The 15,107-nt window shown below is 38.2% G+C and overlaps 1 protein-coding gene across 1 annotated transcript; it reads right to left on the reverse strand.

The window, feature by feature from the left end:
• Nucleotides 1-10,021: 10,021 nt before the first annotated feature.
• Nucleotides 10,022-10,834, reverse strand: LOC131158693 (disease resistance protein RPS5-like). Its single transcript, XM_058113559.1, has one exon. It carries the CDS (start codon nucleotides 10,832-10,834, stop codon nucleotides 10,022-10,024), a length of 813 nt encoding a protein of 270 aa, XP_057969542.1.
• Between the last annotated feature and the right edge of the window lie 4,273 nt (nucleotides 10,835-15,107).

Consider the following 15,107-nt stretch of genomic DNA (forward strand, 5'->3'; position numbering starts at 1 on the left):
CCAAAAAGACTACAAATGCTATGACCCGGTCTCAAAACGACTGTTCGTTAGTCTTGATGTCACTCTTTTTGAAACCACTCCTTATTGACAATTCTGCACCTGATGATATCAATCTACCTATTGCAATCAAAAAACAAACCAAGTCATGTACTCAATATCCTTGGTCGAAATACATGTCATATAAAAGCTTGTCTACAAGATATTGTGCATTTGTCTCTAATCTGGACAAGATGAAAGTACCAAAAAACATTCAGGAAGCTTTAGAAATACCAGAATGGAGAGAGGCAATCTTGGAGGAAATGCGAGTCCTAGAAAAAAATGGAACTTGGAAGTTGACAGATCTACCGAAAGGGAAGAAGCCAGTAGGTTGTAAATGAGTTTTCACAGTGAAATGTAAATCTAATGGAACAGTTGAAAGATATAAAGCCAGACTTGTTGCAAAAGGCTTTACATAGACCTATGGCATTGACTATACTGAAACATTTGCACCAATGACAAACTTTAATACAGTTCGGGTCCTCTTGTCCCTGGCTGCCAATTTAGATTAGCCACTACAACAACTTGATATTAAAAATGCTTTCTTAAATGGAGAATAAGAAGAGGAAGTTTACATGACTATACCACCAGGATTCAGTAGCACAGGTGAAGAAAACAGAGTGTGTAAACTAAAGAAATCGTTATATGGCCTCAAACAATCTCCGAGAGCGTGGTTTGACAGATTCGCAAAGGTACTAAAGAATCAAGGGTATCGACAAGGGCAATCAGACCATACACTATTCTTCCAACAGTCTGAAGGTGGTAAGAAAACAGTTCTAATAGTGTATGTTGATGATATAATTCTTACTGGTGATGATACTGTAGAAATGGAGAGATTGAAGAAGGTTCTGGCTACTAAATTTGAAGTTAAAGACTTGGGACAGATGCGGTATTTCTTGGGCATGGAAGTGGCAAGAACAAAAAAAGGGATTAGTGTTTCACAGCGAAAGTATGTTACTGACGTCCTAGTTGAAACTAGCATGCTAGGGTGCAAACCCAGCGAAACCCCGATAGAAACAGTAAAGAGGGTTGAAGATTGTGGAAAACCAGTAGAAAATGAGAGGTATCAGAGATTGGTTGGCAAACTGATCTACCTATCACATACTAGACCAGATATTGCATTTGCAGTTAGTGTAGTAAGTCAACATATGCATCCACCAAAGGAAGTTCACTTCGATGCTATATACAAGATCCTTAGATACCTCAAGGGATCCCCAGGAAGAGGACTCTTCTTTAAGAAATGTGAAAGCAAGGGAATTGAGATCTTTACAGATGCAGATTGGGTAGGATCAGTGGAAGATAGAAGGTCCACCACGGGATATTGTACATTCGTCTGGGGAAATCTCGTGACTTGGAGAAGCAAAAAACAGAATGTGGTGGCTCGTAGTAGTGCTGAAGCTGAATTCAAGGCAATCGCTCAAGGGATTTGTGAAGGATTGTGGTTACGAAAACTATTGGAGGAATTACGGGTACCAGTGAACCTTCCTATCAAACTCTACAGTGACAATAAGGCAGCTATTAGCATCTCTCTTAATCCAGTCCAACATGACAGGACTAAACATGTGGAGGTAGCAGACACTTCATCAAATAAAAAATTGAAGAAGGAATTATATGTATGACTTATGTACCAACCAAGGAACAAACTGCAGATATCCTTACTAAAGGCTTGGGACGACAGAGTTTTGATGATCTTATTAACAAGTTGGAGATGATTAATATTTATGATCCAACTTGAGGGGGAGTGTTAAAATGTCAGCCCAGAATATCTTTGTAAATAAAATAGAAATTAGGAAAGTGAGTAATTATGGGGGATTTGATAGCATTTAATAGGAAATTGTTTCCTTGATTAGAATAGGTTATTGTATTATATATTGGATTGTACGTAAGAACAAAAGTATGAAAGAAATATTTTTTCCAATCTTTTCTTCTTTCAGGACCATTTGAATTACTTCTTGGGTATAAAAGTATTGAGATCGAGTAGAGGAGCTTTCTTGTCATAAAGGAAGTATGTTCTTGATCTTTTAGACGAGACATGGCTGTTGATCCAAACTTGTTGACACACTCATGGATCCTATTAACAAGTTAATGTCAGATATTGGCGATTTGTTTCCTAACCCAGGGCCGCATTGGAGAGTTGTTCGAAAATTGAACTATCTTACAGTCACTTGAACATACATGTCCTTTGCAACAAGTGTGGTGAGAAAGTTTCTTGATTCCCCAAGAATGAATCACAGGGATGCAGTAATTCACATTCTGAGATATCTTAAAGGTGGATCAGGAGAGGTCTCTTATATCAGGTTTGGGGCTACACTCATATTCAAGGATATACAAATGCGAATTGTACTAGGTCGCCTTTCGACCGAATATCCATAGCTGGGTACTGTATCTTTGTAGGTGGTAATGTGATGTCTTGGAAAAGGAAGAAACAAACTATGATTGCTTGGTCAAGTGCTGACTCAGAGTATAGGGCTATGGAGCACACTCCATGTGAACTTGTTTGGTTGAGAACATGTTGAAAGAACTAGATTTTCCACATTCTCAGCCTATGAAGTTGATGTGTGATAATTGAGTTGCTATTCATATTGCCTCCAGCCCGGTCTTCCATGAGCGAAAAAACCTCATAGAAGTTGATTGCTACTTTATTTGGGAGAGACTTGTACCGAAGCTCATTACAAAAACTCATTGGAAGTCTGAGTGTCGGCTTGCTGATTTGTTTACTAAAGCCTTGGGAGATGCTTATGTGAAATTCATTTGTAACAAGCTAGGAGCACATGATTATATATGCTCCAGCGTAAGGGGGAGTGTTAATGGTTATTCATTATTATTGTGTGTTGGAGTTTGGTTAGTATTAAGTGTGAGTTAGTAAGGGTATTATGGTCATTTATATTGTACTTGACATATGTTATAAATAGAAGGAGAGACCTATCATTAGGTCCTCCAGTTTACCCAATTATTCAATGCACACAAACTGAAATCCCTCCTATTGATGGGCAATAACACTATATAAACACAACAAAGAAGAGAGCCTCTTCACCTTCCTATCATTAGAAGACTTACGGAAGTACAAGGAGAGATGATACAAATGAGAAAAAGAAATGAAGGCGCTGAATCAACCAACCAAGTGTCTTCCCAAAAATGAACACGAGAACTGCTAACCACAATAAATTTGGGATAAGGAGAAAGAATAAATCTTCTCAAAGGAACATATCACACCCATATTTGCATCCCTCCCATTTACCTACATGAATTAACCTTTAATCACTTTATGGCAAAGGGAATGGGAACCTGCAAGTCGTTTAACCATTAAGGCGATGTTTTGTGACACAAACTTACCAAACTGCAAATCCTCCTTAGCCTAGTCCTACGAACAATCTCCCAACTAACCAAATGATCCTTCCCTCTCCATAGGCTGAAGAAAATCTCTCATGACACTCAATATTCCTAGCTACTCCTATAGGAATTTGGAAATAAGCAATAAATAAAGAGGGGTACTAGAAAGTAAAAAGACAAGCCTGAATGAGGGTTTTGCAACCACTTCAAGAAAACAAAGCACCCTTCCACCCGTCCAAACGCTCAAACACCTACTGAAGCGCAGGATCCCAAAAACTACCTAGGATTACCAGCACAACAAAACCCCTAAATAAGTCAAAGGCCACTGTGAAATACCACATCCAATTAAAGAAGCCAACTCCATAAATTTATCCACACTCAGAATAATCTCTGTTGTCGCATTCTTCCCCAGATTTACTTTTAAACCAGAAAGTTTCTTCAAAAAAATAGTAAAATAGTAAGTACATTAAAAAAAGACTATGATCTTCTCAAGGAAAAAATGATATCATGTGTAGAACTAAGGAAAGACACCATAATCCCCTTCTCATCCTATTTCCTATGACAAACCCTCTATCCATGGTCCCCACTATCGCTCTACTCAGGACAAGGACAAATAAAAAATGAAAAAAAGGAAACCAATCATTTTTTTAATCACTTTCCCCTTGCTTTTGAGGGAAATGGAAGCACTTTCGTGGCCATGTGAAGCGGGTGGCTGTATGTATATATTATAGTTGGTAGAAAAAGACGAAATGCGCATAAGGTACAAGATTTTGATGATCATTTGACCTGTACATGTGGATACACAGAAACTGGGCTTGAGTGGGTCCCACTTATATAACTACAGCAACTCAGGACAGCATGATGCATGCACGATTGTGCTGCATTTGGACAAGAAGTGCATGGGACATGCTTTCCATTGCTGCCAGAGAGCAAAGACAAGTACAGTTATCTGTCAACTATTTCTGCATAAACCATGACTGGCGACACAGAGAACATTAGAAGGTAGACAAAAGGTTTTGGGTGGTTTTGAATGAGGATTGTAGCCCCTCTTGTGCCTGTCAGGATAATATATTTGGATCTTGGGTTCTACTTGTCAAAAAGAAAGAAAAATCTAGAGGTCGAATGAATCTGTGGATAACAATTAAGCTGTTATTAGTTTTTTCATTATCACTTACATAAATCCTTGAAATGTGTCACTTGTCCTCTGTAAATGTGGGAAAAGTTCTTAAAATTCCCAATTACAAGTTTTAAGATTATATTACTAACATGTTTATTGGAAAATCAACTAAAAAAATGACATAAAAAGACTGCTTCGTGATTGTGGTGATTGCCATATAAAAAGTAGAGGGAAGAATGTACTGGACCAAGGAGAATAGGATGTGTGGTTGGATGAAGAAGGAGATGGCAATGCAGAGATGCTTGGAAGATTGCCACTTGTTCAGAATGGCGTGTGGGTGTTATTTGAGCTCACTTGGAGAGGTTAAAGGAACAGGCTCCATCCAAACCCAACTAGTGTAATCTCTCAGAAAAATGTGCAGGACTAAGGACATTGGGCTGTGTGCTTGGATACGGAAGGAGATGACAATGGAGAGATGCATGGAAGATTGCTATGTGTTGAGAATGACACGTGGGTGATATTTGGGGTCACCAGGAGAGGTAGCGAACAGCTCCAATCCAATATCAGCGTTCTCTCTGTAGGTGATCCTGAAGACTTAGGACCAATCAATGACTTCATGAAAAATTCATTAGTTGTTCATATTCCCACGATTATTTGTTCGGTTTGTGCCTTGAACATTATTATTCAGTCCCTTGATTGCTGCTTGTTCAAAATTTCTTTTGCTTTATCATCACAGAGATTAGCCAAAAAAGTGATATTAAGTGTTGTTCCTGCATGCATATGTTTGGTCATGTTTCTTGTTGCGTATTCTATACATGTGTTCCATTTTTGGCATGGGATTCATTTCCATGTTGTTTAGGATATAAGAAAATGAATCTGATGAATTAGTAGATTTGTTTTGGTTAGGTTTGGTTACACCTGTTTGTTGCTGTTTTGGTGGTTTCCTACACATCCAGCTGACTATTGGATTTGTAGACTGCTGGATGGGATAGCACCAACTGAAGCAAGCGGAATAATTTTAGTGTGGTTCAACCATTCAACTGAAGCATTTGTTTGCACCCCAAAAAAATCATGTTGCCAGAGGATAAAAAATCTAAAGGATCCCCAGGCCACAAGGCTCCCCGCTTTGTGAGGGCAAGGGGAGGGTCATCTTAGTATACGCAATCTTACCCCTATTTTTATGCAGAGACTGTTTCCTTGACTCGAACCCGTGACCAACCGGTCACAAAGGAGCAACCTTATCCTTGATCGAAGGTCCACCATCAAGAGGATAAAATATCTGATTAAGGTTATGTTTGGCTTGTGGAATAAGCATTCCTTGGAATAAGATGGAATACAATGAAGAATTTGACATTAGATGAATAGCTATTCCTTGTATATTCCTTACTATTTCATCCAACATGTAATAGGAAGGAATAGACATTCCCATGGTGAAATTTGGGAATAGTTATTCGTTTTTATGGATTAATAAAAAGTTTCACTTTGATTCCTTGTTATGGTTTCATAAAAGCTTTCACTTTGTTATTTGTTTTTTTGCTAATGATATAATTTTTTTGTATTACAAATTGTAGTTAACCAATTATTACTAATCTATTCCTAGGAATAGCCATTGCATGGACCAAACATAACCCAAGAGAATGAATATTGATGTAAACCGAGCTATATAAAAAGATGTATATTTCAATTTGCAGCAAAATTGGTGTTGGGGCAACCAAGTTTTAATTCTCTCATGGTCACTGTAATTTTTCCTCTGGCAACAATTGGGAGTCAAGGTTGGACTGCCCACGGGGAGAGAGTGTACCTGGTGGTGGTCTGTGTGTGATTGCATATATGTGCCCGTGTGTATTTACCTATTAAAAAACGTACAATTTTGCAGTTTCTACATTGATGCAAGGAGGGTTTAGAAAACATTTGCAAGAACTAAATAAACTCTCATTATGCATGTTGAAGTGGACGAGGCTGAATGAATTTGGAATGGGGTGGGCAAAATGCAGCGAACGACTGATGGAAGAGTGTTTTGTTTTGAATCTTGTGGGCAATTTGACTTTTCTTGTTTTACATGTGGCCTCGATACTCTCTCTCTCTATATATATATATATGTGTGTGTGTGTGTGTGTGTGTGTTTGTATGTGTGTTTGTATGTATGTAATATGATTAAAAATTAAGAAAAATTAAATATTAAGAATGTGTGAAATTAAAGTTTATTTATTAATTTGATATATATATATATATATATATTATTTTTTTCTTTCTCACTTAATAATCAAACATGAAAAAAGTGAAGTACTTTTTATTAGTTTTGAATGGAACTCGTATTTCCGATCAGGTCTATTCTTCCACCTTCATTCTTCATTCTTCATTCCCTCTTCCCTGTTCTCTTTTTAATGTCCTCATTTCTTCTCTCCCTTCTCATCTGTCCTCTGTCACTTGGCACCCATGATTAGGGTCTTAGGGTCAATGAAAAACATTCTCCCTCCAAGAAAACTAACCCAATATTTCATATTCTAGAATGAAATAGATTCATAATAAAAATCATATAATAATTATGTACTATCATAAAGATCAATTCAATTGTATTTAATTCCATCATGTTCATGAGAATTTTAATACTTTTCAAACAAACTATTTACCTCCTGAGGAAAACATTAACTACATTAGTTTTTTCCTGCAATGACAACACATTAAAAATGCACTTGCGGAGAGTGTAATGACCAATTTTCTCTGCACAAAGTTTTTAACACATCAAATATTACAGTGCTAAACACTCAAATTAAATTAATCTTTTGTATGCTTAGGAATAATACGGAAGACAAAAACATGATTAGAACTAGTAGGCTTGGATGGGGACTAAGTAAATGAATCAATAACAAATTAAAAATCTATTTCCTTGGGTTTAATATTGAGGGTCAGAGGTTAATACCACACTTTTCATAAACTCAAATATAGGAAAGAAGGATCCAAAACTTCAATTTCAGTTGACTTTGATACCTTCTAGGCAGAGTTGCGTTAACTGGCTACAGACATTCTTAATTTTTTAAAATTTTATACAAGGAAAGCAGTTTGTAATTTGTACTGGCACCTGTTGTTACAAATCCAGTTACTTCTATCATATTTAAAAGGAAATTCTGCCTTTTTGGTCAATTTCTAGCGCAGGCAGCTTTACACTACAACCCAACAGATCATTCAAATTAAGTTCTTCCATGAAAAGCTTAAACTTCGGTCAGGAAAACACCAAATCATCATTCGCAAGCATGGACCGGGATATTCATCTGCTTCAATATTGATTGAAATGACATCAAAGCTCCAATTTCAAACAGCAAAGTTCGACGAGCTGTCACTTGCTCAGAATTATTGGGTTACTAATTTTGATATGCACAAAATGGTTCACTTATTACGTGATAATTAATTTTGTATAAAGAAATTAGAATATGTGTCGGTTTTATTATGAAACAAAAAGGATATAATTTTGAACTAGCAATACATTTTTTAAATTTATGTTTGCATTACTGTTTTTAAATAAACAAATGAAAAAAAATCAAATGATGGTGTTATTAGGAATTGGAACGACCTTTCTCTTTTTGCTGCTCCTTTTTTTGGAATCTCTGTCTTTCCTACCTGCAAGATAAATCTCAGCTTGAGAGTCTAGATAGCAAGTATTCAAACCAAAACAAAAAACATTTTCCTTACAGAAGTTCTTCAAATATGCTGTCTTTTTAAAGAGACTTACGTCTAGAATGGTTCCTTCCATGAGCAAGCTTGTGTGCCCTTTCAGCATCGAGCTGGGCCCTCTACACTCTCATCATTCTATCATTCCTTATCTGCCCCCTTTCGTATTTCGTCTTCCTAAGCACATTTAGTATTACATGACATGCAATAAACATATTTTTATAACAAAGGCGCATAGTATAAAAAGCAGAAACATGAAAACACACAACTAGCATGCATTCTGGAGGCATGCATGAACAAAGTTTTTTTCTTTCCTTTTCTTTTTTCTGAAAAAAAAATTGTTGTGGAGGACAATGAGTCAATTAAATAACAGTGAAATACTTAAGGTTTCAACTGAAGCATTAACATACAAAAAGAAATAATTCATTTGTTAATGGAATCATAAAGAGAAGAAAACTAGCAATATCAAAACTTGATATCACTGATCACTGGATGCCACAACTACTTGAGATACTCCAGGAAGAAAAAATGCTGTAATAAAGGCACAACATGTCTCAATTATAGTTCGCACATGAGAATGTCCAATTTGGTAGGATGTTGAGGTGTTTCTGAGTCTACAATACATATGCTTTTGTGGAATAGATTAATAATTTCTGAAAATAGAATTATAATGCAATTCCACTTTAACTACTAAAAAAATATGTTCTGCTAAAAAATTTAAATTTAACTTTAGATCGCTAGATTTAGCATTTCAGAACAAAAATGTACACGCATTTCAGACCATTCATAACTTCCTACCAATCATGTGAGACTATAATGGTGTCTTCTTCTCAGGCATTTCTTAAAACAGCTTAGTAGCATCTACGTATATTGAGGAAGGGTTGCAGGGTAGGTTTAGCAGCAGGATGGTCCCAGACCAACGATTCCCACCATTCATCATCATCAGCAATGATTTCCTGGAGAGCAAGGAGAGGAGATTGCTGTCCATCCATGAGATGCAGGGGGAGATAGAGGGAGCCACTTTAGCTTCGTACACTTCCTTATTATATCAAAAGTATGAAGAGTATCACAAACCATCTTTCCCCTATAAATGCTTTTCAATTCTGGCAGATTCCACAACCATAATATCCTAAATTTTGGAAGGTGGATTGTTTTTATGCCGATTTCGTCATTGTTTGAGGCTGAACAGGTAATACTTAGATCAGCAGTTGCCCGGTCATCATTTTCTTCTTCACCTGCTACTATCTCCTCCATTTGCTCGCAGTTCTACACACTGATTGTTTCCAGGCTAGGAAGATATTGCTGCAGCAACCCACGTGTGAACAGCTTCTTGATTTTTGGGCAACCAACTATTTCCAACACTTTGAGACTTGAAAATGTGCTATTGACTTCTCTTTCTTCTTCACCTGCTACTATCTCCTCCATTTGCTCGCAATTCAAGACAATGATTTTTTCCAGGTTACTAAGATATTGCTGCGGCAACCCACGTGTGAAAAGCTTATTTCTAGATAAATCAAGAACTTTAAGGGCACACATCTGCAAAAATAAAGAGCCTGGAATTTTCTTCAAACGATTTTCTTGTAGCATCAAGGTTGAGAGTTTAGGACACCTTGGTGATATCCCTGCCTTAATTTCTGTCATATCATTACGCATTAAGGAAACTCTCTCCAGATCCTGTGCCCAGTCCTCCAGTATTTCTCTCAATTCAAGCCCAGCTTTTACCAAGAAACCAGGAGCACTTATTTGTAGCACCATGTCTCTTACCAAATCATGCATCTTCAAATTTGTTGAGTTTTCCCTCCTCATTGCATTTTGTAGCAAGCAAGAGTTTTCCAGTTCATTTAATATGGTGTGACCCTTGTCAAACTTGGCCTACCTACTGTCCATTCTGTCTATCAGTCCCTCTGCAACAAAGTACCTCATCAATTTCTCTCTTTTCATTACACTGTCTTCGGGAAATAGTGCGCCATATAAGAAACAATGCTGCACTATTGGATCCTTCAGGCGACCATAGCTGATTCTAAATATAGAGAAGACCTCCTCTTCCATATCAGGTCTCCCTGACTTTGATTCTCTCAATTCCTTCACAACAGTCCCCCATTTGTGAATGTCATTGACTCCTCGCATGCTTCTTGCCATTGTGATAATCCCAAGTGGCAAACCCCTACATTCTTTACCCATGGACATAGCAGCATCTTTCACATCTGGAGATAGTTTGTCATAAGGCTTGAGTTCTTCCATAAGTAGCTCCCAAGCTTCTTCATTTGAAAGAGGCTCAACTTTGATTGTTTCTTGGGAACCCATCTGGCGACACACCAATAATGATCGAGCAGTTAGAATCAACTTAGGCCCATCTGGCCCATTAGGTATCCCAACAATTTTCAGGTTAAAATGCTCCCACACATCATCAAAAATTAGCGCCGTTTTCTTCCTGTTTTCCAATGCTCTGAACAAAATGGCAGCCCTTTTTTGCCTCTCCTTCCCCCCCAAAGGAAGATTTTCTAGGCACAGTACTTTGGCAATGTCATCCTGCAATTTGTAAATACTGGATTGTTGAGATACGGTAATCCAATAAACATAACCATAACGATTCTTTAAGAGTTCATCATGGATATGCATTGCAAGTGTGGTTTTCCCAACTCCCCCCATTCCATAGATGCCAAGGCTGGACACCCTGTCATCCATTAATCATGCCAAGAGTTTTTTCATGCTCTCTTCCGCTTTTTGGCCCACTAATTTCACTGTCAATAATTCTAAGGGATCTTGCACATCTACTGTAAGCCCTTCAGAAAATTTACCTTGTTCTAAAAGTTCTTCCACCTCCTTGGTCATTTTCTCAACTTGATTCCCAAGATGTATGCGTGAAAAATTTATGGCCCCGGGGACTTCTTGTTCTATACTTCGTACCTCATCTTTTATTCTTTGTACATTTGTCAACCAATTTTCAACTTCCCTCTTTCGTTTCCTCCCCATTTGAAACTCCAAATTTTTAACTTCTATGCTTTTGTCAGCCTTACGAGCTTCCTATAATTCCAACTTCCGTTTCAAATTCTGCATTTTTTCATCAAGGTTAACGTACTTGCCTAACCCTTCTGTGTAACTCCTTAAAATATCATTCATTGCCACCTGACACCAAAAGGGTGAGAGAAAGTCATGTTTCACCAAATAAATGAAAAAAAAAATTTAATCCTTTTTTAATAAAGAAATTTATTAAAGAGAGGAAAATATTACACACAGAAAAAAAAAAGAGAAAAAAAAAAAAAAGGAGGATAAGATATCCACTCGAAACAAAAGAAAAAGGAGCAACACTAAAAACACCACTCTAACCCAAAGCAAGTTAAGAGGAGTGTTCAAGTCCTTTAAAATTCTGGCATTCCTCTCTAGCCAAATACACCAAAAGAAAACCATAACTAAGAACTGCCAAAAAGCCTTTCTCTCCATACGGTTCCCAAACCCCTTAAAAGTCAAAGAGCAAGAGCTAGCAAGAGCAAGAGCAAGAGCAAGAGCAAGGGCAAGGGCAAGGTCAAGGGCAAGGGCAAATCCAGTTCTCTCCAAAGGGAACAAGAGAAGTGAAAATGAAAGAACAAGTGAACTTCAACTTAGGAGTTCTCTCCAAAGGGAACAAGTGAAGTGAAAATGAAAGAACAAGTGAACTTCAACTTAGGAGCATTATTCGTATTTATTTTTTCCAAGATCGTTGTCCAAAAAAAGGCCTTAACCTTGGAGGGAACTTCAACATTCCAACGAGGGAGTAAGGAGCAAAAGGAGAAGCATTGGATTAAATTCTAAAAAAACTATATGTAACTAATGCATCATTAAATTAAACATGAATGTTAAATATGTAGTTGATTATTAATGATAATATAGGTAGGTTTCTCTCTCTGTGGGGATCTTAATGGAGGTCAACGGTTTTGTTTTCCTCCCTTCTAAGGCTGTTTGGCATATATAGGTGTTAAAATGTCAACCTAGAATATCTTTGTAAATAAAAAACAAATTAGGAAAGTGAGTAATTATGGGGGATTTGATTTCATTTAATAGGAAATTGTTTCCTTAATTAGAATAGGTTATTATATTATATATTGGATTGTACGTAAGAACAAAATTATGAAAGAAATATTTTTTTCCAATCTTTTCTTCTTTCATGGTATCAGAGCTAGGGTTTCTTAAACCCAACTAAAACAATGGCTGACATCAGAGACTCTATCTCCTCTGCAAACATCACCAGTGAATCAGAGGTTACGTTCGGTGGGAGTTCGAATGATAACACAGTTTTTCCATTTTCACTGGAAAAATTAAACGGAAAAAATTTCCGTGAATGGGCTCAGTCCATTAAACTAGTAATTAAGGGAAAAGGAAAGCTTGGTTACCTTACCGATGAGCGAAGGAAACCAGATCCATCTGACGCCGTCGCTTTGCAAAGATGGAGGTCCGAAAATTCCATGGTCATGGCTTGGCTCGTCAATTCAATGCAACCATCAATCGGAAAAATTTATTTGTTTTTGCCGACGGCGAAGGAGGTCTGGGAAGCCGTACGTGAGACGTACTCCGATGGCGAGAGTTACTCTCAAATCTTCGACATCAAGACCCGATTGTGGCAGATGAGGCAAGGCGAGAGAGGGGTTACCGAGCATTTCATGGAGATGAGTCATCTCTGGCAAGAGCTCGATCTAAGCATCGACGAAGAGTGGGAGTGCTCCGGCAATAGCACGCGATACCGAAGGAGGCTCGAAAACGAGAGGGTCTTCGAGTTTCTTGCCGGCCTGAATCGAGAGCTCGACGACGTGAGGGGACGGATCCTTGGCCGGCGCCCTCTCCCTTCAACCCGAGAAGTTTTCGCAGAGGTCAGCCATGAGGAGAACAGGAGACGGGTAATGTTGCAACCCCAAAATGATTCCGTTGGGCTAGACCCGGCTACACGTGGATCTGCACAAAAATTAGATGGGCCGCACGCCGGGCCGAATGCTTCAGTCCTTACATTAAAAGGCCCAGGAGGACCTAGTCAACGGCCACAAAGAGGTAAAATGTGGTGTGAACATTGTCGAAAAACTGGTCATTCAAAAAATACCTGCTGGGAGATTCATGGAAAACCGGCAGACTAGGCACCGAGACAATACCACAAAAATCGTGGGTACCAGGCCAACACTGGCAGGTCAAATGAAAGATCACAAGGAGAGAACAATGATACCCCATCCGACAGTGTATTCAGTCCTAAACAGTTGGATCAGTTATATAAGATGTTTTCATCAATGCAAACATCGGGTCAGTCTTTCTCTGGTTCTCTGGCTCATCGAGGTAATCATCTGTCAGCTTTAAAAACCACATCTTGTTACAAATGCCCTTGGATAATTGATTCGGGTGCGTCCGATCATATGACTGGGTCATATCAATATTTTTCATCCTACTCCCCATATGCCGGGAATTTGAAGGTAAAAATTGCAGATGGATCCCTCTCACCAGTTGCTGGAAAAGGAAGTATTCACATATCTGATTCCTTAACTTTACAATCAGTCTTACATGTCCCCAAGTTATCCTACAATCTGTTATCTATCAGTCAGTTAACAAAAGACTCAAATTGTTCCGCTAAATTTGTTTCCTCCCATTGTGTTTTTCAGGACCTATCATCGGGGAAGACGATTGGCACTGCTAAAGCGTATGAGGGACTCTACTACTTTGAGGAGGCAAGTTTGAGTGAATTATGTAATACTGCAATTTGTGATTCTGCATCTACTTCTAAAAATAGTGAACTTATGTTATGGCATTCACAGATGGGTCATCCCAATTTTTCAATATTTAAAACGTTTGTTTCCTTCTCTTTGTTCAAATAAAATGGCTTCTGAGTTTCAATGTGAAGTATGTGAGCTTGTTAAACATCGTCGTACTTCATTTCCATCATCCATATACAAACCATCTCACCCATTTGCTATGTTTCACAGTGATGTATGGGTCCCTCACGTCCCCTAAATCGCACCAATACAAAATGGTTTATGACCTTTATCGATGACCATACTCGTCTTTGTTGGGTCTACTTACTAAAAGACAAAACTGAAGTCCATTCCATTTTTATCAATTTTCATACCATGATTCATACACAGTTCCAGACTCATATTCAGATCCTACGTACTGATAATGGTACGGAATATTTCAATACCATCCTGGGAACTTATCTTCAAGATCATGGGATTGTTCATCAAAGTTCTTGTGTGGATACCCCTCAACAAAATGGGGTTGCTGAACAAAAAAATAGACATATACTTGAAGTCGCCCGGGCTTTAATGTATACTACCCACATGAAACATTATTTTTGGGGCAATGTCATCTTAACAGCCACACATCTCATTAATCGAATGCCAAGTCGAGTACTCTCATTTGTCACTCCTCTACAGAAATTTCAGGAAAACTTTCCTAACTCTCGACTCTCTTCCACTCTCCCACTGAAAATTTTTGGCTGTACTGTGTTTGTTCATGTCCATGCACACCACCGCGATAAATTGGATCCTTGTGCCATTAAATGTGTTTTCATTGGTTATTCACCTACCCAAAAAGGATACAAATGCTATGACCCGGTCTCAAAACGACTGTTCGTTAGGCTTGATGTCACCTTTTTTGAAACCACTCCTTATTTCTCAAAGCCCTCTCTTCAGGGGGAGAAATGAAGGAGTGAAGATCGGTTCTTTGATCCTTTTACTATTGAATCTGCGGTTACTCCAGTTACTTCATTCCCTAGCCCGTCTATTGAGTCTTCCATTACAGTACTTCCTGATCTGCCAAAGACAACTGAACACTTACCCTCAGGGGGAGATGCAAGAGAACAAAACAACGCAGACATACTGGTTTACTCAAGAAAGCTGAAAACAAAGGAGAAGGAGAACCTCATATCTGAAGCACCAATAGCGTTGGACCCGGTGATGGCTCCGAATAATCATGATCTGGTAATTGAGTCTTCTTCTGACAATTCTAC

This window comes from Malania oleifera, chromosome 6, assembly GCF_029873635.1.
Source record: "Malania oleifera isolate guangnan ecotype guangnan chromosome 6, ASM2987363v1, whole genome shotgun sequence".
Lineage (NCBI taxonomy): Eukaryota > Viridiplantae > Streptophyta > Magnoliopsida > Santalales > Ximeniaceae > Malania > Malania oleifera.

Bases quoted from the DNA above. Each gene is read 5' to 3' on its own strand.
- LOC131158693 (XM_058113559.1), bottom strand. From the start codon at position 10,834: ATGGATGACAGGGTGTCCAGCCTTGGCATCTATGGAATGGGGGGAGTT.